The sequence below is a fragment of the Rhinolophus sinicus genome, chromosome 1 (assembly GCF_057876585.1).
Source record: "Rhinolophus sinicus isolate RSI-liver-muscle chromosome 1, RSI-T2T, whole genome shotgun sequence".
Lineage (NCBI taxonomy): Eukaryota > Metazoa > Chordata > Mammalia > Chiroptera > Rhinolophidae > Rhinolophus > Rhinolophus sinicus.
In genome coordinates, this window is record NC_142501.1 from 161,566,106 (window position 1) to 161,591,729 (window position 25,624).

At 37.5% G+C, this 25,624-nt stretch overlaps 1 protein-coding gene across 3 annotated transcripts in view; it reads left to right on the forward strand.

The window, feature by feature from the left end:
* FRAS1 (Fraser extracellular matrix complex subunit 1) overlaps positions 1 to 25,624 on the forward strand; it is a 424,744-nt gene that overhangs the window by 324,851 nt on the left and 74,269 nt on the right. For all 3 annotated transcript variants that reach the window (XM_088791576.1, XM_019720206.3, XM_088791578.1), the window contains 9 exons: positions 1,311 to 1,442; positions 2,674 to 2,799; positions 4,771 to 5,018; positions 11,269 to 11,417; positions 11,625 to 11,787; positions 13,415 to 13,550; positions 17,259 to 17,449; positions 18,474 to 18,627; positions 19,809 to 20,072. In XM_088791576.1, the coding sequence (XP_088647702.1) occupies positions 1,311 to 1,442; positions 2,674 to 2,799; positions 4,771 to 5,018; positions 11,269 to 11,417; positions 11,625 to 11,787; positions 13,415 to 13,550; positions 17,259 to 17,449; positions 18,474 to 18,627; positions 19,809 to 20,072 (1,563 nt within the window). The remainder of the gene's footprint in view (positions 1 to 1,310; positions 1,443 to 2,673; positions 2,800 to 4,770; positions 5,019 to 11,268; positions 11,418 to 11,624; positions 11,788 to 13,414; positions 13,551 to 17,258; positions 17,450 to 18,473; positions 18,628 to 19,808; positions 20,073 to 25,624) is intronic.

A 25,624-nucleotide genomic window follows, 5' to 3' on the forward strand; every position in this document is an offset into this window, starting at 1 on the left:
TTTAACATAGGGGTTCTTAATTTAGGTTCCAGGGAATTCAGAGAATGCTAAATCCACTGAAACTTCTGAAAAATGTGTATATTTGTCTCCAAACTCCCATAAGTTAACAATCATCTGTCCTTATCTTTGATGAGCCACAGAGAAGACTGAGCATAAACAAAGAGTCAGAGGCCATCATTTTGAAATTTGACTGAATGAACAGAGCCATAAAAGCCTTCATTCTTACAGGGATAATGTCTTCTCTCCTTCAACAGAGCTGTTTGTAGATTTCTCTTGGACATGGAGTATACCTTGTAAAATCCAGCCATATCTTTTAGACCTCTTCTCAAGGAAAAGACAAACCTAAAATCTAAATGGAATCATTATTAGGAGTCACTGAGCAATGCTTTACTTTGCTAAAGTAGAGGTCAGATTCCTACTCACTTGTTACTGAGTCCAGAAGAAAGTAAAGAAGGAAACCAGTGTCTTATAACCAACCCATGTGCAAACATACCACACATTTAAAATAATCAACAGGACGGTTTTCTCAGTTGCCACTACAGATAAATACATTGATGAATTCACAGTGTAGGTATTCCTTAAAACCTGGCTTTTAGAGATGAGAGGGTATGTTAAGTTATGAGAAAGTGGAAATAAGGGCCAAAGATCAGGCAATTCTGCTTTCATTTTCCTCAGGTGATCAGTTTTTATTTACTTGGGTGCTAGATAACCCAGAAAAATAAAATCTTAAAATCACTGTTTTGTTCACAAAGATGTCTCCCATTAATTGCATTGTGCATAACGACCAGTTAAAAACGAGTCTGGTTATCTGTATGGACATTTTCTGTGCTGTTTAAGTTATTTTCTAATGAGACATAGATATGTCATTTCTAAAAGATTTCTTGGAAAAAAAATTCTCTGGAACATTGGAAGAAAGAATTCAATCGAAAAATAATTACAGAAATAAAAGCCTTTCCCAGCATCGTCTAACGGTGCACATTTTGTATTCTTTCCTTTCCACCGACATTTATCAATATCAGCTTGTTGTGAAACTTGCTTCTTAGAATGACCTTGTTGTTACTGTCCTTTAGCCTTTTTGTTATCCACAGAAAAAGCTTGGTGACAATAGCTCAGAGTATGTTACTGGCTTGCTAATTTTTTCCATTTGTAAGCACCTCTTCAAAGTATTAAAGTAATCTAAAAAAAGCTTCTGGCTATATATTTATGGAAATAGCCTGAAGGTGATCAGACTACAAGTTGATTTGTGTGTTTCTGTGTGTGTGTGTGTGTGTGTGTGTGTGTGTGTGTGTGTGTGTGTACACCCCTTCTAGTTTCTGATGGAGAACACACAAGTCCGGAGATGGACCTCACCATTCACTTACTTCCCACTAATGGGCATCCACCAGTGTTCCAGGTCACAGCTCCACTGCTTGAGGTCAGCCCAGGAGGACGCACTTCTATAGGTAAGAACTAGGAGCCTGAAAGAAACATGGTTTCAAAAATGGAACCATATTTCAGCAATAGAGTCCCTGTTCAAACCTCTTTTTTTAAAAAAATTAAATTTCTATAAATTTCAAGTGTACAGTTCTATAATACATCATCTGTATAATGCATTGCGTGCTCACCACCCAAAGTTTAGTGTCCTTCTGTCACCATATATTTGACCGCCTTTACCTTCTTCATCCTTAAACCTCTTGATGTTACCAAAAAGTAGTGACCTGCTCTTCCAGAACTTGCGTGCATTCTCATCTATATCCTTCCCTCTGCCCATTTCCATGAAAATAGGAGCAGCACAGACAGAATGAAATAAACCCTGTAGAGGCCAATGCTCAGTGATGGAATATAACGCAGAATTTATTCTCCAGCCTCCAGGAGATTGATTTGTTGCCATCACTAAAATATAAAGTAACAGAGAGCAGAGAGAGTGGAGGGGAGCAGTTTCAATGACTGCTCTTGTCTTCTATTTAGAAAGTAAAGAATAACAGGAGAAACAACAGATCACAATAACCTTTGGAAGTTGTGGAACCAGTTGGCTCAGTTATTTTGTTTGTGATTTTAGTTACTATTAGTATACTTACTCTTTAGAAGCTCATTTTTTTTACCAAGAACATCTTAAGAGCAAACAGTGGATATCATGATTTTTGTTAAATGTGCTCTACAGATCCTTATCCAATTTCTACATGTGGGTATTGGCCTAAAATTAATTATAATCCAACTTATAAACAAGCCATACATGTATACAAAGACAACTGTCAATTTTACCCTGCTTCTTCTCACTCCACTGATGGCCAGAGCAGCCATTGTTAAAATAATTTGACTCTTCTGTGGATTCAAAGAAAGACGAAGGGAAGGAACAACAAAAACAAAAACAATTTCTGGGAGTATTTTCTGGAAGAAAACTTACCCATCCATTCACGACTGACCCTTTTCTGGCCTTCCTTATTTGTATGTGAGAAAAATGGTGTTTTGAATTCAGAGCTACCTACTTATAGGTTAACTTTTGGAAGAACCTACTTGTGTTTGGAATTGACTGTCATCACTTTTCCCTGTTTTGTGGCTGATTGCAATTAAACAGTGCTTTCTTATAATCATCAGACTACCCATAACATGACTTCCAGCCTGGTTTGTGGTTGTGACATATAGACTACATAGTTTTTAATATCTTCTCACCATGCTTTATTCTCCTGACTGTAGGACTTCAGTTGGTAGTAAGAGATACCAAGACAGCACCCAAAGAACTCTCCTTTGAGCTTCGGAAACCTCCAGAGCATGGCATGATCCTTAAGCACACAGCTGAGTTCCAAGGGCCCATGGCCACAGGTAGCTGCCCAATCTATCACTGACTTGTTTGGAGGATATCTTGTTCTATAGTCAGTTTTTTTTTATCTCAGACAAGAAGTAGAGCAACTTTGTGGGATAAACTATGAGGAGATACTTAGAAAGGAAAAACCTTTAGTGTTTAATCCATTGGCTGAAATATTTGGGACTTCTTTCTCTGTGCCACCACCCACGCCTCAAAACTATGAAGCTATTGCCTCAACTTGTAGGTGAGACTGGTGGATTTCGGAAACCTGAAGTAAACGCATTTTGAACAAGCTCATATGAGTTGTCAGCTGCCACTTTCCTATGGGTTGTTCATGGACATTTGTTTTCCTTAATTTTGTATGTAAATCTTCACAATATTTATAGCACTGTGACTCTGATAGTGTAAAGTACATGTATCTTCATAAGAAAAGGGAACACATTTTTAAAGTATTATCTAAGCGATGTAACAGTTACAAGTAACACAAATAACTTTTTGCGTTTTCTTCAATTACAAAAAAGTAATACATATTGACTGGAACACAACTAAATCTATTTTTTAATAGTCGGCCCTTATATATCCAAGTGGATATTATCCCTTTCAAAGTAGTCACATTGGGAATCCTATATGCTTATTCCAACAATCTGTACTTTCTCAAAACCTTTATATAATTCCTAATAGCATGTAATAATGCATTCTTGTGAATATCCCTACAGAGAGAGAGAGGCCAAGTCTTTGACCTTGAAAGTAGATCAAATTTGTAAGAACAACCAGTCATCATTTGGGAGTCACAAAAGCAGATTTTAAAAATTTTACTGAACAAAAGAAGTATCATTAAAATAGATTTCTAGTACCCTAAGGGAACTACTTTAGGAGCATAACAGTCATAACCCAGTTTCTTTAACACTCTATTTAACCTATATTTGTGTAATTAATATATGAGATCTAAAGATGTTTTTAAAATATTATTTTTAATATATTACAATAAATTTATAAGTTTTATTACTTTTTTAGCCATAATACCACTAGCACCAGTATATCACAATAAAACAATGTTGGAAGAGAAGGCTTAGAAAATGAATCGAGAGAATGAATAAATTCCTTACTTTAGTGACATAACACCAGTTATGAGAGTCAATAATCTATCAGGAAGTAGAGTTGGATATAATATCCAAAAAGAATAGTACCTCGACTGTGCTCTGTGGAATTTTGGGGGGACTATGGCACTAAGTGGCATTTTTCATAAAAAGGGCTCCGTGACCAATTTTGAGAGCTTTACTATTGTATATTAAAGATTCTAAAAATTCTAAGAAATTCTGCAGTATAAGTATTTTAATTTTAAATTTTGTTTAAACCTATTTTTCCCAAACTTACATGACCTTGAAACTTTTTTTTCACACAACACCTATCAAATCCATCATGAATTAGTACTCTAGACTTAAGACAGTTTGGGTTTCTAACTTCAAGTACATTTTTCAACTTTTAGATATTTTTTAACTTAAAAAAGCTTTATACTCCCAATTAAAACAAAGACCTCTGACAGGTTCATGAAGCATAATTTATTTTCTTAACTTTTTCAAAAAATGTTCAGTATCAAAATTAGATTCTAGAAGGACTATCATAAAGTATAGAGGCTTGTCCTTCATTTTCTAGAACTAAGAATGATGACTAGATCTTATGTTTTGGCTCAATATGGTTAAGAAGTTAAGAAAAAAAATTAGAGCCATCTCCAGTGGAATGAACAACCTTGTGAAAACATTGAGCCTCCCCCCTTTGAGAAGTGTTGGAGGACAGGCTAAATAACCCTTTTTCAAGAGTTGTGTAAAGGGAATCCTATATTGGGTGGGTGATTGGACTAATTAGCTTATATCTCCCAGGGTTTATGATCCTATATGTACTTTGAAATCCTGACATCAAAGGTGTTCTATAAATTAAAAGCGTCATTCCCAGAAGTAATTGAGTTTATAATTTGTTTTATTCTTTCACAGGTGACACTTTCACATATGAGGATATTGAGAAAAATGTTCTGCAGTATCTACATGATGGCTCCTCTGCCCGGGAAGACAGCATGGAGATTTCAGTCACAGATGGCGTTTCAGTGACAACAGTGGAAGTGAGAGTGCAGGTGTCACTGTCAGAGGACCAAGGGCCTCGGCTGGCTGCTGGTGCCTCTCTGAGCATTACCGTTGCTAGTAAAAGCACAGCTGTCATCACGAGGTCACAGCTTGCTTATGTTGTAAGTGCTTACACTTGTCTGCTTGTTTGCCGCTGCATCTCTGACTGGGCTGTCTAGAAAGCAATGTCATAGCCGAGTATTTGGGGCATCAGGTATACAGCCACATAAAGAACTGTTTTCTCAATTTCCCTATGGTTCTACTCTGAAGAAAAGTTACACTCTTTATTCCAACTGCTCTCAATGTCTCATAAACAGACAGCGAATGCGTAAACCTTGACAAAAACACAGTGGGTACGTGTAGGGATGGGTGATTGTCAACAGAAAGAGTGCCGATGTCAGAAAAGCCAAACTTGCCATATTTTAAGTTCCAGCCATAATATTTCAAATGAGATTTTTGGGGAAAGAACATTTTAGAAGAAATTAGCTGGTCAGTGATGAATAAATATTGGTATTTCATGGCCCACTTTTCTGAGAGAAAGCTCACTTTTTACCAGCTTTTGTCTCAGGCCCAGCTCTAGACAGAATACTGGCCTGCTCCTGTGCCTCTGCCAGATTTCCTAGGCGAGATTTCCGACTCACCTCCATTCCATGCTGCGGGAGAAGGAGGGCGGTTAGGGGACCAAGGGTAAATTCAGGAACTCTGGGTCTGTTTGTTTCTCTGTTCTGGCCTTAATTTGGTAAGTGGTCCTGGTTAATTAGACTCATCTTCTTTCTTTGATTTTTACCTCAGGAGCTAAGGATAATGAGGCTAATTAATTTTATTTTTCAATTACCGTGTTTCCCTGAAAATAAGACTTACCTGGACAATCAGCTTTTTTGGAGCTTATCAGTCTTTTGGAGCAAAAATTAATACAAGACCCAGTATTATATTATATTATATTATGTTATGTTATGTTATATTATATTGTATTATATTATATTATATTATATTATATTATATTATATTATATTATATTATATTATAGACCCAGTCTTATTTTACTATAAGACCCAGTCTATAAGTAAAATAAGTAAAATAAGACTGGGTCGTACATTAATTTTTGCTCCAAAAATCTCATTAGAACTGATTGTCTGTCTAGGTCTTATTTTCGGGGAAACACTATGTGTTATGAACTCTCTATGTAAACATAATAACGAGTAGTTTTGACAAATGCCTTGAAAATATGAATGATTATCTGAATAGTAATCATTCTTAGTATTGAATTTTTCCTTTACTAATTTTTAAAATTCCAACCAATGAACCTGGGCCTTTAAATAGAAAAGAAAATCCCCAAAAACTATATATTTTTAAGTAACCTTTCTCTGGGCTGAAGACTCGCTATAAAATCTAGTCCTGAATAGTAGCATGAAAGATAAAGCATTGGCCTGGGAACAATTGCTTCAATTGCTTTTGCACAAATTTTCCCCTCAAATTGTCTTTTCTTAAATTATGGGAAACTGCATTGCACCCCGATTCTTCTCATGGGTCTAGTATAGTTTCAGAATAGCTTTGATTTTGTTTTTTTCTTTTGTTTTTTAATTGACAGGTGATTTTTACCATAGGTTATGGTCTTTTGAATCTTATGAAACTCATGAATTCATAAGAATGTATGAATGCAGATTTAATCAATAGATCACCAAGGCTTGAAAAATGTTTGACAGACCAAAATTGCACTCCAGGAGCAGCTCCTGCCCATTAACTGCATATCATAAGCTGCATATCAAAATGCAAGCCCATTGGCAACTGAACGTGTATTTTCAGAAATTGATTGAATGTGAATTAACCCACTAGAGCAGAAAGACTCCAAAAGAACTCTTCTAGCCTGGTGAAAGCATAGCATGTTTTAAAGACTTAGCTAAGTTATATACTAACTTTCTCCGAGGGCTGTAGAAGAATTTTATACTTAGTGGAATGGGGAAAATTTTTTCCAGGTATACATAATTAGTGAGTTTGCAGTGAACATCCAGAAAAGTTGGAAAATCCATCTGAAATCCTGGTCATAAATGAAGCAGAATATAAAAGTGTAGGAGCAGGTGAGCCTGTTTTTAATCAGAGTATCATTAACTACAAGATGGTGACGTGATGTTGGGAAAGACAAAGAGCAGAAAAGGGATTCTGAATGACTTGCTTCTTAATGGTGGTTTCCAATACACAAATTTGCTCTGCACTGCAAGTAAACAAGTAGGGGAGGGATGGTATCGGTTTTGTAGTTAGAACAAATGGGTTTTAATCCAGGCTCACCACTTACTAATGTAGTAACTGTTGGCAAGTTATCTAACTCTCTGGAGCTCAGTTCTGTCATCTACAATATGGAGAAGATGATATAAGACTAATGTTAAAAACTAATAGCACTGATATACACCAGTCAAAGACAGAATAATTCAAAAGATGATACCCTCTATAATAACATTACATGACACATCTAGGAATAAATGTAACAAAAGATGTATGAATTCTAGGGACAATTGATGTGATGAAGGACTATAAAGAAAATCCAAAAGAATTCTCTTGAAATAGTATTAGAAATTAAAGGAGAATTTACCAAGAGACCAAATAGATTTAAAAAAAAAAAAAATAGCATTGCTATACATAAGCCAGTAGGGCTGGCCTGGTGGCTCAGGTAGTTAGAGCTCCATGCTCCTAACTCCGAAGGCTGCCGGTTCAATTCCCACATGGGCCAGTGGGCTCTCAACCACAAGGTTGCCGGTTCAACTCCCGCAAGGGATGGTGGGCTCCGCCCCCTGCAACTAAGATTGAACATGACACCTTGAGCTGAGCTGCCTCCCGGATGGCTCAGTTGGTTGGAGCGCATCCTCTCAACCACAAGGTTGCCGGTTCGACTTCCGCAAGGGATGGTGGGCTGTGCCCCCTGCAACTAGCAACGGCAACTGGACCTGGAGCTGAGCTGCGCCCTCCACAACTGAGATTGAAAGGACAACAACTTGACTTGGAAAAAAGGCCTGGAAGTACACACTGTTCCCCAATAAAGTCTTTAAAAAAAAAAAAAGCCAGTAAATGTAACTAAAAAGATGATACCACTTATAATAGCATTATAAAAGTTATGTTCATTGAACTAAATCTATCAAAAAAGCCAGGTAGTCTTCCTGCAGGGAAAATGATAACACTTAAGTGACAGACATTTTTAGAAGCATTAAATAAATGACATGTTTGCCAAAGTCACAAATAAGACGATTTAGTATCAAAAGATATCAGTTCTCCCATAAGCTGATCTTTCCATTTCACTGAGATCTAATCAAAAGCCCAATGGCCTTTTTATAGCTCTTGATAAGCTGATTCTACAATATATAAGGAAGAATAGAGGTCCAAAATTCTAAAAAAGAATGATGGCAGGACAGGGGCTTGCCCTATCAGATATCAAGATTTATAATAAAGTTGCAGTATTTAAAGCAGTGTGGCACAGGAATATACTAAAGTCTAGAAACAGATTCACACATTGGACTGTAATATAAAACGGATATAGCAAGCCAGAGTCATGGACACAGGAGGAACTATTTAAAACATGGATCTGAACAAAATGAGTATTCATATGGAAAAACAAAGAACTTGTGTTACTACCTTATACCCTACTCAGATATGAATTGTATGCAAATCAAGTACTTAAATGTCATAAGCAAACTTTTACAATACTTTGTAGGATATAAGTGAATATATTTATGATATTGAGAAAGGGAACAATTGCTTAAACTAGAAACAAAATATTACTATAAAGAAAAGATTGATAAATTTGACTATATTAGAATTAAATTTATGTTTCCCCAAAACACAACATAAATACAGAAAACAGACAAGTTAAAAATTGGGGGTGAATATATATATATATATATATATATATATATATATATATATATATATATATACGTTTGCAACACATATAACCAAAGACAATGAAGAAAATATAAAGGACATTTACAGATCAAAAAGTAAAAAGATAATCCAATAAAAAAATGAACAAGAGACATTGGCAGGAGTTTCAGAAGAGGAACTCATAGGGCCAATAAATATACGAAGAGATATTAATCTTTTTGTCATTAGGGAAAGCAAATTAAGAATATATACCATTATATACCAATTCAACTGGCAGAAATATAAAAATCTGAAAACTCCAAATGTTGGAGAGGAAGTGGACCTATAGGAGGTTCTTCACATTGCTGGTGGAAGTGTAACTTGGAACAACAACTTGAGGAAAGAATTTGGCATTGCACTGTGAGGATGACTAATCATATACCCTATCCATTCCATTGCTAGATTCCTATCCAAGAGACACTTTCACATGTACACCAAAGGATATGCGCAAGAATGTTCATAGCAATATTATTTATAATAGCAAAAATATTGCAACAAGCCAAATGCCCATCCACAGGATAACACATGACTTGTGGCCTACTTACTGTATGGAATATTAAAGAGCACTCAAAACAGATTAGCTATACCTACACAAAACAATACTGATGGATTCTAGCAGTCTATTATTAAGTAAACAGAAAAGTAAATCCCGTAAGAGGAGAGTCTAACTCCCTTTCACAAGTAGAAAACAACAAAAAAACTAAAAATATTTTGTAGTAATACATCAAGCTAGATCATGAAATTCAAAGAAATGAGAAATAAGATCCAGGGTGATGGTAGGCCCAGGGACGGGATAAAGGAGAAACACATAGTTAAATATTAATAATCAAAGTTCTGGTCCTCGTGTTGAATGGTGTATCAATAGAGGTATAAATAATAAAAAGAAAATGATTTAATACGAAATGGATAAGAAGGTCTTTGAGTAGGAAAGTTACATAAGAACAAGGTCTATATTCTTATGATTTTTTTGTACCCACAGTGTCTTCGATATCCCAAAATAGTAATTTCTTTAAATTATGACACCATTTTCAGAAAAAAGAGAAAATCTAGCTGATCTCACACTTTTTCAAACTCAGCCGTCATTTGAGATGTGAAACATTATAATAACATGCGTGACATGAAATAAGCATTTCTTTGCCAAATTTCCCGATGAGGAATTTAGAAGAGATTCCTTCTAATCAAGAGTCAATTAGTGTATCGCCTTCAGGAAATACCTTAGAACTCTCAACTGTCTTTTTAAAATTCTCTCTCAGGCAGTATTCACAATAATAGTAGGAAGTAGTCTTTTGGAAGCCTGTATATTGTATTTGACAACCCATGTGGAAAAATAGAGAAACTTTTAAAGTATAAGTTTAGGGGAAATTTTCTGAAGTTTTTGCAGCTTCAGTGAATTTGAGTTTCCTTCCTTGTTAGTGTCAAGTGATGTGAGGAAATATGGAAAACTCTGTGATCTTGCCTTGAGGCTCTAAACTGCCAACTTAAAAAGGCCCCTGGGGCTAGAAATGAAAACTGACTGAAACCTGCTGCCCCCAGACTGCCCCGTATCAATGCGCACATTCCTGATCCAGTACCTCAACAAACTGCACAACATAGCTGTGAAAATTTGCATTTGAGAGTACACTGAACTATGCAATATTTGTCTTCATTGTTGCTGTGGTAAAGTGTAAAGCTCCCCCACGTTCATAACACCTGCTCTAAAGGATGAATGACAAAGGGAAACTTTCCAGGAAGATGTTGCCTGCCTCCGAGGTATTTCCAAAAATATCCTTGAAGGAGTACGAAATCGTTCATTAAGACATTCCGTTATTGTCCATGTAGAAACACAGAAAGCCAATTTTACTTCTCAATAAACAATGCAGAAAGGGAAATGGTCTTTGTAAGAGGTTCATTCCTGATAAAGTGAAATCTGTAAGATTCCCTAAATTCTGTAAAACTTAAAAATTTTATTGTGTAATGTTAAAGTGTGTCATTGGCTGAGCTAAATAATTTCCATTCTTTCTTCATCACAAAATTTTCTTTATCATTGTATTATATGTTATAAGGGAATTTTACCTGTTTCTAGAAAGCAAACCATCCTTAGAAACTCTAGAAGAAGCCTACAACTATTTTTAAAGATGACAGGTTTCTGACAATGTTTTGTTCTTCACTAGGTGCTTATAATAAAAACAAAACCTCGTGTGGCTCTTATAGTGTCAGTAGGGCATCTCTTTGTTTTATGTCCCATGCCTAAAGTGCATTTCACCACTATTATCTTGAGCTACTCCTGAAAGAAGACATTATCAAAGAGACATTTTAGGAGGAATAAATACTGGGATTTTCATGCAGATTGAAATGGTATTGCTTTGTCAGAAAGGGAAAGAGACTTTATCAATTAGCAGAGAAGGAAGCACCCATGATCTTTAACTACTGGAAGTATTTATTTCTGCAAATGTGCATTTATGTCTTGCCTCATATTTGCCTGATTAGGATGATTCTTCCCCCGACTCAGAAATCTGGATTCGGTTAAGTTCTCTGCCCATGTATGGTACTCTCTTAAGAACCTCAGGGCCTCAAGTGGAGGAAATCGCGGAGGTTTCCAATTTCACAATGGAAGACATCAACAACAAGAAAATTAGGTAAGTAGCCATTTTGTATTACTTGACAGAATTTTTATTTTCTTTGACAAAACTTTTTAAATTGTATTAAAATAGTTAAGCAACTAACCAGCAGTTCCCTTGAAGGATTATATTGTGTCTGGCCTCATTTTTAAACAAAGATGCAGTTATCTTACTCAGCATGATCGTGTAGGTCATTCATTTGCTTCTTCTCTTTGGCCTCTGTAGGTACTCAGCTGTGTTTGAGACTGACAATCATCTGGTTACTGATAGCTTCCATTTCTCTGTGTCTGATACGGATCACAACCGTCTGGACAATCAGATGTTTACCATCATGATCACCCCTGTCAGGAATCCACCGCCAGTCATTGCTTTTGCTGACCTTATCACGGTAAACAATTCTCAGATCAATAAGCAGTGAATGCTACAGAGAGCTGGAATCTGTAGCGATGTACATAAAGGATCTCTACCTAAATTGGCTGCCAAGTTCTTCCCCCAAACTAACTAGTCAATAACATCAAGATATGCATGGTTTTCAATCATGAGTTTTTCAAAAAGTAAGAAAATAATTATATGCAGAAAATCAAATCATTATATCCACATTATTTGGTCAACAGATATTTAGGTGCCAGATATAAATGCTAGATGTGCATAGTATTTTGTATACCATGCTAGATATATATAGTAGAGGAAGTAAAATTAAAAATGGAATCTAATGTTTGTAGCAACTATTAGGTTGGTGCAAAAGTAATTGCAATTTAAAAGGTAAAGAATAATTGCAAAAACCGCAATTACTTTTGGACCAACCTAATAAAACGTGGGGATTTGGACAATATCCCCAAGTCACTCCTTAAATCAAGTTGATACTTATCACTGTAAACAGTGTTGACAATTCCTTGGGGTAGGGAGGGTGGGAGCTAGATAATGTATCCTAATCATGAAATTACCCAGACCTGAGTTCAAATGCCAGTTCTGTTACTCAGTAGCTGAGTGACCTTTGACCAATCATGTAATCTTTCTTAGCCTCCATTTCTTCATCTTTAAAATATTACTATTCCTATTACATAGAGGATTGCTCTGATGAGTAATAAAATAGCATTTAAAAAAAACACAAACAAACCAGTGCCGTACTAGCACATGGTAGGGATTCCATGAAAGTTAATTCACTTTCTTTGTTCTGCTCTCCACACATACCAAATGCCAGAAACTCAGGAGATTTTCTAGTGTTGTCGAGCACCTGAAAATTGACAAAACTGAGTTATTTCTAAATGGTTCTGATATTCCACCCGTTTTCCCATTTCTACAACTTGGGGCAATCATTTGGACATTCTCCGTTCCCAGAGTCAGGGTGATCTTCCACTTTGTAACTTGTCAATCTTCCTACATTTCCCCAAGAGTTGTTCAGAGTAAAGGAACTTGGTTATATCCCACAGGCTAACAAAATAACACCAGGCTCAGGTTGCAGAGTCAGCATACCAAACAGGGCCCTCGAGGAGAAAGAGCCAGCAACTGCTTTTACTTACCCTGATTTATTATCCTCGTTGACATTAAGATAAGCACTAGCTTTCAGGGATGGTGAGCACTTTTCTGTCTGCACACCTATAAATACACACTGGACAGGAATAAATTGGACTTTTATTCGGGGTGGGAACACCTATAGGACAGTTACCCTCATGGTATCCGAGGGCAGACTGGATGATCGTTCTCTACCTGCGGGCTTTTGAGTGTTGATGTGGAGGGAAGGCAGCCATCCTTTGGTGCAGCCATGCCGAGGCTGGGGATTAGAATGGGCCAGAGATGCTTTATAACCAGGTCCATCATTGAAGGAAGCATGACTTTGAAGGGAGACACAGATGTCATCATGCCTGAGTATCACTTTGAGAGGAGCTGAAAGATTGCCTGGCTTCAGCCTCCTCGAAGCAGTGAAATTGGTGCTAGAAGGTCATTTTGCAATGCAGTTCTTTTTAAAGTATTATGTGCAACGGCCCAAGGACTCTCTGCAATCTTTTCCTTCTTAGGTTGAAGAGGGAGGGAGAGCCCCACTCTCATTTCACCATTTCTTTGCTGCTGCTGATCATGACAACCTCCAGGGAGATGCTGTCATTAGACTAAGTGCTCTGCCCACCTACGGCTGCATCGAGAACACAGGAACAGGTACCAGCAGGGGCTCTGCAGTAGAATTGTTCCAGACCCGCAAAGAAGGGAGGGTGCAGGACGGGTAACTGCCTCCCATTAAACCTGGGCATGGAGAACTAAGACGGAATGGAACCATATCAAAGAAATGGAAGGAAGGAAGGTTTCATCTACTCAACAGAAATTTGCTGAGCATTTTCTGTGTGCCGGGCACTTTTTGAAGCATGAGGGAAATATCAGTAAACAAAACAGACAGAAATCCCTACCTGGGTGGTTCCTTAAATCCTGGTGGAGGGGAGACAGAGAAGAGACCTAACAAATGAGAAACTTGTGTGCGATGTTAGGAGGTAAATCCAGGGAAAAAAGTGGAGCAGCGTAAGGGCATTTGGAGTGCCAGCAATGGGGATGTAGGGCCTTGTGGATTATACCCGGAATTGAGTGCCAAGGAAATAAAAATTTCTGTCCTTTTATTGTGAGGCAGCTGCAGTTCAGCTGAACCACAGCTTGTGTCTGGGCTCCCTCTAAGTATCTGACATGAATTGAAATGTGTACTTGTCTGTCTGTGACCCTCTCTTCCACATCCCTCCCCTTTCACCATCTGTCCTGGACCCCCTGCCCTTGCTGGTTATCACAGAGAAGGAGAAGACGCGTGATGTCCACAGGGCCCCTGAGACCGAAGTGACTGGCAGTTGAGACAGCTCCTAGCAGGTTACTGTGCTGCTGTCTCTGCAGTGAGATTCCTGAATGCCTTGCTTGGCTCTATTGGTGTCCAGCTAGCAGCTCCCACAGAGAGGCCATTCATTAACCGAAGGTGTCTTTGGCCAGCAGGGTGCCTGGTTTGAGCCTGGTTACAGAAACTCATTTACGCTGTTTCCCCGAAAATAAGACCTAGCCGGACAATCAGCTCTAATGAGTCTTTTGGAGCAAAAATTAATATAAGGCCCGGTCGTATATTATAGTAAAATAAGACCGGGTCTGAGAAAAAATTAATATAAGACTGGGTCTTATAGTAAAATAACACTGGGTCTTATATTAATTTTTGCTCCAAAAGATGCATTAGAGCTGATTGTCTGGCTAGGTCTTATTTTGGGGGAAATACGGTAGCAGTGGTCATGCTTTCCTATAGAAAATCTTCGGTCTTTTCCCCATCTTGCCTCTCGGTGTGTGCGCTTAGATTTGTTTATGGCTGAATTAGATTTACCTCAACAAAGGTTTATGTTAGATACAATGGGTGTAAAGCTGAATGAGACACAGCCCCGGCCTTGAGTGGGAGACAGATATGAAGACTGGTAAGTTATGATAAATAAAATGCCAGGACAAGGAAAGGAACAAAGCACTGAGAAAGTACACAGGACAAAACAATTCCTTTTGCCTGGGAAGGCAGGAAAAACTCTAAGGAAGTGACTTTTGAGTTGAAACTTGAAGGGTTAGTGGGAATGAGTCGCCATGGGCAGAGAGAAAATGGCATTTCTCGTAGAGGGAAGAGCATGGGCAAAGGTAGGAAATCAGGCCTTTTCTTTTCTCCAGATGGTTTCTCATTAAGCCTTCCTGACATGGTTTTATGTTCACCTGGAATGCATTCAGAGGAGTTTTCCACTAGTCCAAAAGTCAAATTTCTGGCAAGCCTCAGCCCCCCTAAAAATGGTTCTTAAACTTTAATGTGCCTAGACTCACAGGGAGGGCTTGTGAAAACACAGTTTCCTGGGCAGCAACCCCAGAGTTCCTGTGGGAGGAGGTTGGTGAGGCCCATATACTTGCATTTCTCACCAGCTCACAGGTGATGCCATTGATGCTGATCCAAGGGCCACACTCGGAGAACCACTGCTCTCCGTTAGTATGAACCTGGAGTAAGGAAAAGATGTTCAGGGGGGCAAATAATTGTCCCAAGGCACATCACTTAAGGACCCCCACCCTTTGCTCGGTGGGTGGTAAGAACTGAGTCTGTTTTATATACATGAAGCTGGCTACCTAGATTCAGAATCCAGCTGATCAGAAGTACATCCTTTTAACATTAGAAGAAGCAGCTTAAACTTCTTACCAGCAAGATGAGAAGAAACAGAATAATTATGTTGTTAAGTATAAAATCTAACAACATGGCATCTGTATTCATTTAGTAGCAGCACAAAAAGGACAGGGCCCCCTTGATTACCTCTCGGGCATCACTGCGTTCCAGGGCGATGCAGTGGTAGGTGTTCAAAATGACAGCCTGCATGCATCGGAACTATTTAATTTGCACATAGTATATTCTGTTTAAGAAGGCAAGGAAACACATTAGTAAGAATGATTTACCTGAAAAAAGTAGAAAGTGCAGTTTTAAAAATTGGAAGGGTTGATGCTGAAAGCTTCAGTAACAGATTCACTTTTTGAATAGCTTGTTTTCCAATGACAGAAAACAAGTCATTATTCTATGTGAATATATATTTAGGCATCCTTTACTTTGCTTAGGCTATTTTTGACCCAAATAAAGAAGCCACATTTCTAATATTTATAGTGATCAATGGAAAGAAAAAATAAAAATTTGAAGGAATTATAGGAGTTTCTTCTGGAAAACCTGAACTGAATGTCCTAGGATTAGACACCTCTATGCTTTTGGTGTCAATAAATATCAAATCTAAAGCTTAAAGTTTAAGGAAATTCATGTCATTGAAAAAGAAAAAAAATATTTTCTTTGAGTTCTTATTTCAAACATATGATAAAGCATTTTCATTTCTAGTCTTTCTGTTGAGAGGTCAAAAAAAAAAATTGTAGACACTGTCTACAAATCAGGAAGTCAACTGATCGTCTTATTTATGACCTGATCTTTGCACAGGATCGTGGAAGAGAGAAAGAGAAAGCCTTGTTGCTTTCCTATCTTCTATCTTTACTTTTCTTTGTTGATATGTCCAGGGAAAGTTCGAAGACACAGGGATTTCTTTTTTCTCCTCTCTTTAAGAGAAAATGTGGTAACAATTTAAAATCAATCAATTAGAGAGACTCGGTCCATGCAAGAGGCAAGTCACACATCACATAGACGCTGCCTCCCATTGGTCGTTTACAGTGCTTGGGTTTGGCATGAAAGGAATAGTTAACCAGGGCCAGCACTTCCTATGGAGCTCTGAGTGATACTTGAGCATCTCAGTACCTGAATAGCACCTGAGCTCTAGATGGTTCCTGAGCATCACAATAGCCCTGGTGGACCATCCCAGGGGCTGAGCTCTGACCCATGCAGAGGTTTCCTTAAGGAACTTAGAGGTCAAATGAAGACATGCATAAGGAGATACTTCTTAGATTTAAAAAAAAAAATAACCTTTTCTTATATAGAGATAGAGGGTTCCTCTTGCCGAATATACCAGGTAGAATGGTCTTGAAATTGACCAAAGCTTAAGGTAGAACCTTTGCTATTATGTCATTACTTGCCCCGGCACTTACTGTATCAAAGATTTCTAACAAAACTACCAGTGCTTCTATGCTATATAAAATAACATGCTGAGTTCTTTCATGCATATTATCTCATTGGTTTTTCTTGAAATAGCAGGGCAGGTATATCCATTTATAGATGAGCAATAATAGGGAAAATGGGATTCGACCCCAAGTCTTCCAATTCCTGGTCTTGTTCTCTTTCCACACTACCATCTTAATCCTCAAACACATTTTCATCTTTTGTTGATAATGCTGTCATGTTTCCTAGTGCAGCCTAGTAAGCAGGAATTGATGGATTAAGGTAAAATTTCTCTCTCAATGTTGACGCAGGTGATCGTTTTGGCCCTGGAACTGCCAGTGACCTTGAAGCATCGTTCCCTATTCAAGATGTTCTGGAAAACTATATTTACTACTTTCAGAGTGTTCATGAAAGCATTGAGCCAACCCATGACATTTTTAGTTTTTATGTAAGTGATGGAAACCGTCGTTCAGAAATCCACAGCATCAATATCACCATCGAGGTAAAGACTTTGAAAGTTGGAAAAGTTGGACCTTTGACCATAATGTCCACCATTAGATAGCTTTATGTAAACTCTAAAGCAAAGAAGATTGGATTTGATTTTCAATTTTAGAGGTCAATGTAAAAATATAACCCTGACCTATAGGAAACTTATAGAATGAAGGCTGGCATTTGGGGATTGTCTGACTTGGAAATCTGAATATCCATTTCAGGGTAAAATCTATTCTTTCTGTGTGAAAACAATTTGTGAGGGTCAGACAGAGAAACCTTGCCAGTTTCATATTTAAATGAAAACTAACATATGACTATTTTCCCCTGAAATTATTGTATATGGTTCTATGTGCATACTTGCCTTTTCTTAAGTTTTTAATGTGTTTATTCATTAAATTGTAACATCAAAGAAATGTGTTCCTTGATGCTGTATTTATTTTCATTGGAGCAACTATATAGGCTTGCTCTACCACCCCAGGGAGAGAGAAAGATAAAAGATAAAACTCGGAATGGAATATCCTCTGCCTTGGAAAAAATAAAACACGTGGTACCCTTGGCACTCTTCAGGGACAGTGATGGAGTGGGGCTGGTCTGGGGGCAGGGACACAGCTTTAAAAACCCACACTTTCAAATATGGTGTCCTCCCTTAGATGCTGTGATAGGCTTAGGATTTTCTAAGACAGTTCTGATTTCAAACAATGTGCCCTTTTATCCCCAAAATCTACTTATACTTGTCTAACTACTTGTCCATATTTTTTGTCCTGAAAATATGATCATTGTACCTATGGAAAAGATCTGAGAAGATTTGCATAGACTGTCCACTCATTTATTTTCAAGGGGACATTTTGTTTGTGTGACTTGCTCTCCTTTCAAACTAATTATTTTCATTGGGAATTAAAAATAGTGACCCATAAATGTCATTTTGATAGTGAAAGTTGATGCTATCGATATGATATTACTTTCTCTGAATAATGTGCATGTATCTTTCTTAAACCAGTATCTGTGTGAGACCTAATATTTTATGCTTTAATCAGAGGAAGAATGATGAGCCTCCCAGGATGACTTTGCAGCCCCTGCATGTGCAGCTGCGCTCAGGAGTGGTGATAAGCAATTCTTCCCTGAGCCTGCAAGACCTGGACACTCCAGATAATGAGCTGATTTTTGTATTGACAAAAGAGCCTGACCACGGTAGGACACAACTGCTATATAAAGCTTCTTAATTGAAATGCCCCATGGGTTATTAGAGGAAACACAGATTTCAGCTGATTATTCCTCTGTCTTCCCTGTATATCATCTATTCTTTGCATCAAAGTATAATCAAATTCACAGCTAGCTAATATTCTTTGGGGTCACAGTCAACACCGGTTGCTCTAAAAGCCTGAATCCTAGGCAATTGGAGTTTCTGAAATTCAATTCAGCTGTTTTCTTGCTTTACTATATAACCCCAGGCAAAACACTTTTCATGCTCTGCATGTCTTCTTCTCAGGGTAGGCATTATTGCTTGGTAATCCTAGTCCATCTCGTACAAGGAACAGTGTGGCTGCCTTGTTACTAATTGCCAAATGTGTTCACTTAAGGTTAGAGGTGTGTTAGATGTCTTTATGAGTTTGTCCCTTTTGCCAAAAAAAGCACTTTTTCCTGATTAAACCAGAGGTAAAAGCCACCGTGGGAATATTCTACCTGCTTTTCTAAGTGCCATCCCTCTGGTGTTAGATAAAGCTCTGGAACTTTCATCTCCCAAGGGGTGTCTTCGTCCATCCCAAGGACCATTGATCTTTTAAAGATGAAAGTGTTGCTGTTGGTGTTGCATTTTAGCTCACCTTCATTCATTTTCACTTTCTTTAATGAAGCACTTTAACTGTCCAATTACAGTACACATGGCCCTTGAAAACAGAAAACTGTCTCAAACCAAAGATGCTTAGTATCTTTCTGAATTCAAAAGGAATTCAAAACATATTCTTATCTCCCATCCCAGATGCCCTAGGAGGAAGGCAGCAGGTAAACAGTTCTATTTTCACTTTGCAGAAGGGAAAAATAAGGTTTAGATAATGAAATGAGTTTGAATTCATGGAGGGAGATTTGGTTTCTAAGCCATTATATTACCACATCCATCTGGGTCTCCTTAAGAGATTTTTAACCAGGAAAGTGGAACTTTATCTTCTTTATTTGTAGATAAGGCCACAGGGAATCACCCTGTGCTTATATATAAAATGCTAAGCTGTTGGTTATTTATGTGTGTGTGTCACCAAGAGCCTCTGAGGCAATTGACATTCTAACTAGCCTCAGAATAATTGATAAAATCAGTCAATGTTTTGGTGCCCTATATATTCTACCATTGTTTCTTTGTTTTTCTTTACTTCCTTCCTCAGGTCATCTACTCCAGAGGAAAAGTGCATCTGAGCCTCTGGAGAATGGGAGGATTTTAGACCAGGGCTCATCTTTCACCTACCAGGACGTCCTGGGTGGCCTGGTTGGGTACATTCCTGGTGGTCCTCATGTGGCAGTGGATGAGTTCCAGTTCTCTCTCACTGATGGCCTCCACATGGACACAGGGACGATGGAGATTTACATAGATCTGCCTACGGGTGACACCCCCTACTTGGCTATTAACCGAGGCCTACAACTTTCAGCAGGTACCAAAGGCATGGAAGAGAATGGCTGTGGTTGTTTGTCAGTGTGTAGTACTTCCTTCCATGTAAGTGCTGTGGGAGGATACTGAAGTAGGTGTTCAGAGCTCAGGGAGACTGGAGTTGGGGAGAAGTGTTATTTTATGAGTGACAAATGTGAATCTCTGAAATTCTTTGGACAAGATACCTATATCTGTGAATTTGTGAAAAGACTCAGAAGAGTTTATACTATTTCCAGGGTCCTAAAAAGTCTTAATTTATCTAAACACGCATGGCCCCGGTTTCTTAGAACATTGCCACTGCCCAACAAACCCCACAGAAAGAAACAACAAAAGAAATCTATCAGGATTTTCAACATGCTTATTTAAAAAAAAAAAAAAAAAAAAGGCATAGAGGGACAATTGGGAAGCCATTATGCACTTAAAAGATTATGCAAATAATTGGGAATCATTAGAAATGGTGTCTGAGGGTCTAACATTCACACTTTTGCCTATGTATAAGCAACAGTGAGAGGTCTGTGACAAATGTCAATCTTTTTTTTTTTTCAATTAAAGTTTATTAGGGTGACAATTGTTAGTAAAGTTACATAGATTTCAGGTGTACAATTCTGTAATACATCACCTATACATCACATTGTGTGTTCACCACCCAGAGTCAGTTCTCCTTCCATCACCATATATTTGTTCCCCTTTACCCTCATCTACTACCCCTCTCCCCCCTTACCCTCTGGTAACCACTAAACTATTGTCTGTGTCTATGAGTTTTGGCTTCTCATTTGTTTGTCTTGTTCTTTTGTTGTTTTTGGTTCATATACCACATATCAGTGAAATCATATGGTTCTCTGCTTTTTCTTTCTGACTTATTTCACTTAGCGTTATAATCTCAAGATCCATCCCTGCTGTCACAAATGGTCCTATTTCATCTTTTCTTACTGCCGAATAGTATTCCATTGTGTATATATACCACAATTTCTTTATCCATTCATCTATCGAAGGACATTTTGGTTGTTTCCATGTCTTGGCCACTATAAACAAAGCTGTAATGAACATTGGAGCACACGTGTGGTTATGTATAAATGTTTTCAGATTTTTTGGGTAGATACCCAGATGAGGCATTGCTGGGTCATACAGTAATTCTATTCGTAATTTTTTGAGGAACCACCACACTGCCTTCCATAACGGCTGCACCAATCTGCATTCCCACCAACACTGTATGAGGGTTCTTTTCTCCACAGCCTCTCCAACACTTGTTACTATTTGTCTTGTTGATGACAGCCATTCTAACTGGGGTGAGGTGATAGTTCATTGTGGTTTTCATTTGCATTTCTCTGATGATTAGTGATGTTGAGCATTTTTTCACATGTCTATTTGTCATTTGTATGTTCTCTTTGGAGAAATGTCTCTTCAGGTCCTCTGCCCATTTTTCATTTGGGTTGTTTGTTTTTTTGTTGTTGAGTTGCATGAGTTCCTTGTATATTTTGGATATTAGTCCCTTACCAGAGGCACTGTTTGCAAAAACCTTCTCCCATTCAGTTGGTTGCCTCTTTATTTTGTCAATGGTTTCTTTTGCTGTGCAGAGCTTTTAAGTTTGATATAGTCCCATTCGTTTATTTTAGCTTTTACTTCCCTTGCCTTTGGAGTCAAATTCATAAAATGCTCTTTGAACCTAAGGTCCATAAATTTAGTACCTATGTTTTCTTCTATGTAGTTTATTGTTTCAGGCCTTATGCTTAAGTCTTTGATCCATTTTGAATTAATTTTGGTACATGGTGACAGATAGCAGTCCAGTTTCATTCTTTTGCACATGGCTTTCCAATTCTGCCAGCACCATTTATTGAAGAGGCTGTCTTTTCTCCATTGTATATTTTTTGCTTCTTTGTCAAAAATTATCTGTCCATATTTATGTGGTTTTATTTCTGAGTTCTTAATTCTATTCCATTGGTCTATGTGTCTGTTTTTCTGCCAATACCATGCTGTTTTGATTATTGTTGCCCTGTAGTACAAGCTAAAGTCAGGGAGTGTGATACCTCCAGGATTGTTCTTTTTTCTTAAGATTGCTTTGGCTATTCGGGGTTTTTTGTGCTTCCAAACAAATCTGATGATTTTTTGTTCTATTTCTTTTAAAAATGCCACTGGGATTTTGATGGGGATTGCATTAAAGCTGTATATTGCTTTGGGTAATATGGCCATTTTAATTATGTTGATTCTTCCAATCCATGAGCACGGAATGTCTTTCCATTTCTTTGTATCTTCTTCAGTTTCTTTTAAAAATGTCTTATAGTTTTCAGCATATAGGTCTTTCACATCCTTGGTTAAGTTTATTCCTAGGTATTTTATTCTTTTTGCTACAATTGCAAAAGGAATTGTTTTTTTGTATTTCTTTTTCTGAGATTTCATTGTTAGTATATAGGAATGCAGTGCACTTTGGTACGTTGATTTTGTAGCCGGCCACATTACTGTAGTCATTGATTGTTTCTAATAGCTTTTTGGTGGAGTCTTTAGGGTTTTCTATATATAGCATCATGTCATCTGTAAAGAGTAACAGTTTAACTTCTTCATTCCCAATTTGGATGCCTTTTATTTCTTTCTTTTGCCTGATTGCTCTGGCGAGGACTTCCAACACTACGTTGAAAAGCAGAGGTGATAGGGGACAGCCCTGTCGTGTTCCTGAACGTAGAGCAAAGGGCTTCAGTTTTTCACCATTAATTATGAGATTAGCTGAGGGTTTGTCATACATGGCCTTTATTATGTTAAGGTATTTTCCTTCTATACCTATTTTATTAACTGTTTTAATCAAAAATGGATGCTGTATCTTGTCAAATGTTTTTTCTGCATCAATAGATATATCATTTTTTGTCCTTTATTTTGTTTATGTGATTTATCACATTCATGGATTTGCGTATGTTGAACCATCCTTGCGCCCCTGGGATGAACCCCTCTTTGTCATGATGAATAATCTTTTTAATGCGTTGTTGCATTCGATTTGCTAGAATTTTGTTTAGGATTTTTGCATCTGTATTCATCAGAGATATTGGTCGGTAGGTTTCTTTTTTTGTGTTGTCCTTATCAGGGTTTGGTATCAGGATAACGTTGGCCTCATAAAACGAGTTAGGGAGTACTGTCTCTTCTTCAATTTTTTGGAAGAGTTTGAGCAGGATTTGTATTAGAGCCTCTTTGAAGGTTTGGTAGAATTCACTAGTGAAGTCATCTGGTCCCGGATTTTTGCTTTTGGGAAGGTTTTGGATGACTGATTCAATTTCGTTGCTGGTGATCAGTCTATTTAGATTTTCCAGTTCTTCATGGATCAGCCTAGGAAGGCTATATATTTCTAAGAACTTGTCAATTTCTTCTAGGTTACTGAATTTGGTGGCATATAGTCCTTCATAGTATTTTTGGATGATCCTTTTTATTTCTGTGGCATTCGTGATAACTTCCCCTTTTTCATTTCTGATTTTGTTAATTAGTGTCTTCTCTCTTTTTATCTTAGTGAGCCTAGCCAGGGTTTGTCAATTTTGCTAATCTTTTCAAAGAACCAGCTCTTTGTCACATTAATTTTTTCTATTGTCTTTTTGTTCTCTATTTCATTTAGTTCTGCTCTGATTTTTATTATTTCCTTTCTTCTGCTGACCTTAGGTTTCATTTTTCCTTCTTTTTCTAGTTCTTTAAGTTGTAATGTGAGGTTATTTATTTGGGATTTTTCTTCTTCCTTGAGATAGGCCTGTAATGAGATAATTTTCCCTCTTAAAACTGCTTTTGCTGCATCCCCAAAATATTGGTAGAATGTATTTTCATTGTCATTTTTTTCTATGTATCTTTTGATCTCTCCTCTAATTTCTTCTTTGACCCAGTCGTTCTTTAAAAGTATGTTGTTTAATCTCCATGTATTTGTGTTTTTTTCTGCTTTCTTTTTGCAGTTGATATCCAATTTCAAAGCCTTGTGATCAGAGAATATGCTTGGTATGATTTCAATCTTCTTAAATTTGCTGAGGTTAGTTTTATGTCCCAATATATGGTCTATCCTTGAGAATGTTCCATGTACACTAGAAAAAAATGTGTAGTCTCATGTTTCAGGATAAAGTGCTCTGTAAATGTCAATTATGTCCATTTCATCTAATGTGTCATTTAGGGCTGCTATTTCATTATTTATTTTTTGTTTGGATGATCTATCCATAGCTGTCAATGACGTATTAGGTCCCCTGGTATGATTGTGTTTTGGTCCATTTCTCCCTTTAGTTCTGTTAGTAGTTGCTTGGTATATTTCAGTGATCCCTGATTGGGGGCATAAATATTGATGACTGTTATGTCTTCTTGTTGTATATTCCCCTTTACCATTATGAAATGTCCATCTTTGTCTCTTGTTATCTTTTTCACCCTGAAGTCTGTTTCATCTGATATCAGTATGGCTACACCTGATTTTCTCTGGGTACCATTTGCTTGGAGTGTCAATATCCACCCTTTCACTTTGAGTCTATGCTTGTCCTTGTAACTGAGATGTGTCTCTTGGAGACAGCATATGGTTGGGTTTAGTTTCTTGATCCAACCTTCTACTCTGTGCCTTTTTATTGATGAGTTCAGTCTATTTACATTTAGGGTGATTATTGATATGTGAGGATTTCCTATCATTCTATCTTTAGTTTTCTGGTAAGATTGTGTCTCCATTGTTTCTTTGCCTTTTGTTGTTTCTATTATTTCTGTGTGGTGGTATTCTATGACGTTTCCCTCTGTTTCTTCTTTTATTACAGTATATATTTCAGTTCTGGATTTTTTTTGAATGGTTACCCTTAAGTTTATGTAAAAGAAAGTTTGATATTTAGAGTATTCCATTTTCTTCAGCATGCCTACTTTCTCCATTCCCATATTCCAGTTCAGGCCTTTACTCTCCACTTTTTTATGTTTTGGTTGCCACAAATTGTCCCTGTTGATGGTGGTCGAATGGCCTCCTTTAGTATTTCTTGTAGTGCAGGTCATGTATTAGACAATTCCCTCAGCTTCTGTATGTCTGGAAAGGTCTTTATTCCTCCTTCATATCTAAAGGATATCTTTGCTGGGTATATTATTCTTGGCTCATAATTTCTCTCTTTCAATAGTTTGAATATTTGGTTCCACTCCCTCCTGGCTTGTAGAGTTTCTGCTGAGAAATCTGATGATAATCTAATGGGCTTTCCTTTGTAGGTTACCGTCTTCTTTCCCCTGGCTGCCTTGAGGATTCTTTCTTTGTCATTGATGTTTGACAGCTTCAATACAGTGTGCCTTGGAGAAGGCATGTTGGGGTTGAGGTAATTAGGTGTTCTATTTGCTTCTTGGATTCCAGGATCCAATTCTTTTCACAAGTTTGGGAAGTTCTCATTGACTATTTGTTTGAATATACTCTCTGTTCCTTTCTCTCTTTCTTCTCCTTCTGGTTTGCCCATTACTCCTATATTGCTCTTTCTGATAGAGTCAGAAAGTTCTTGTACAGTTCTTTCATTTCTTTTAAGTCTCAAGTCTCTTTCTTCTTCCATCCATGTCATTTCCAGATTTCTATCTTCAATGTCACTGATTCTTTCCTCCATCTGGTCA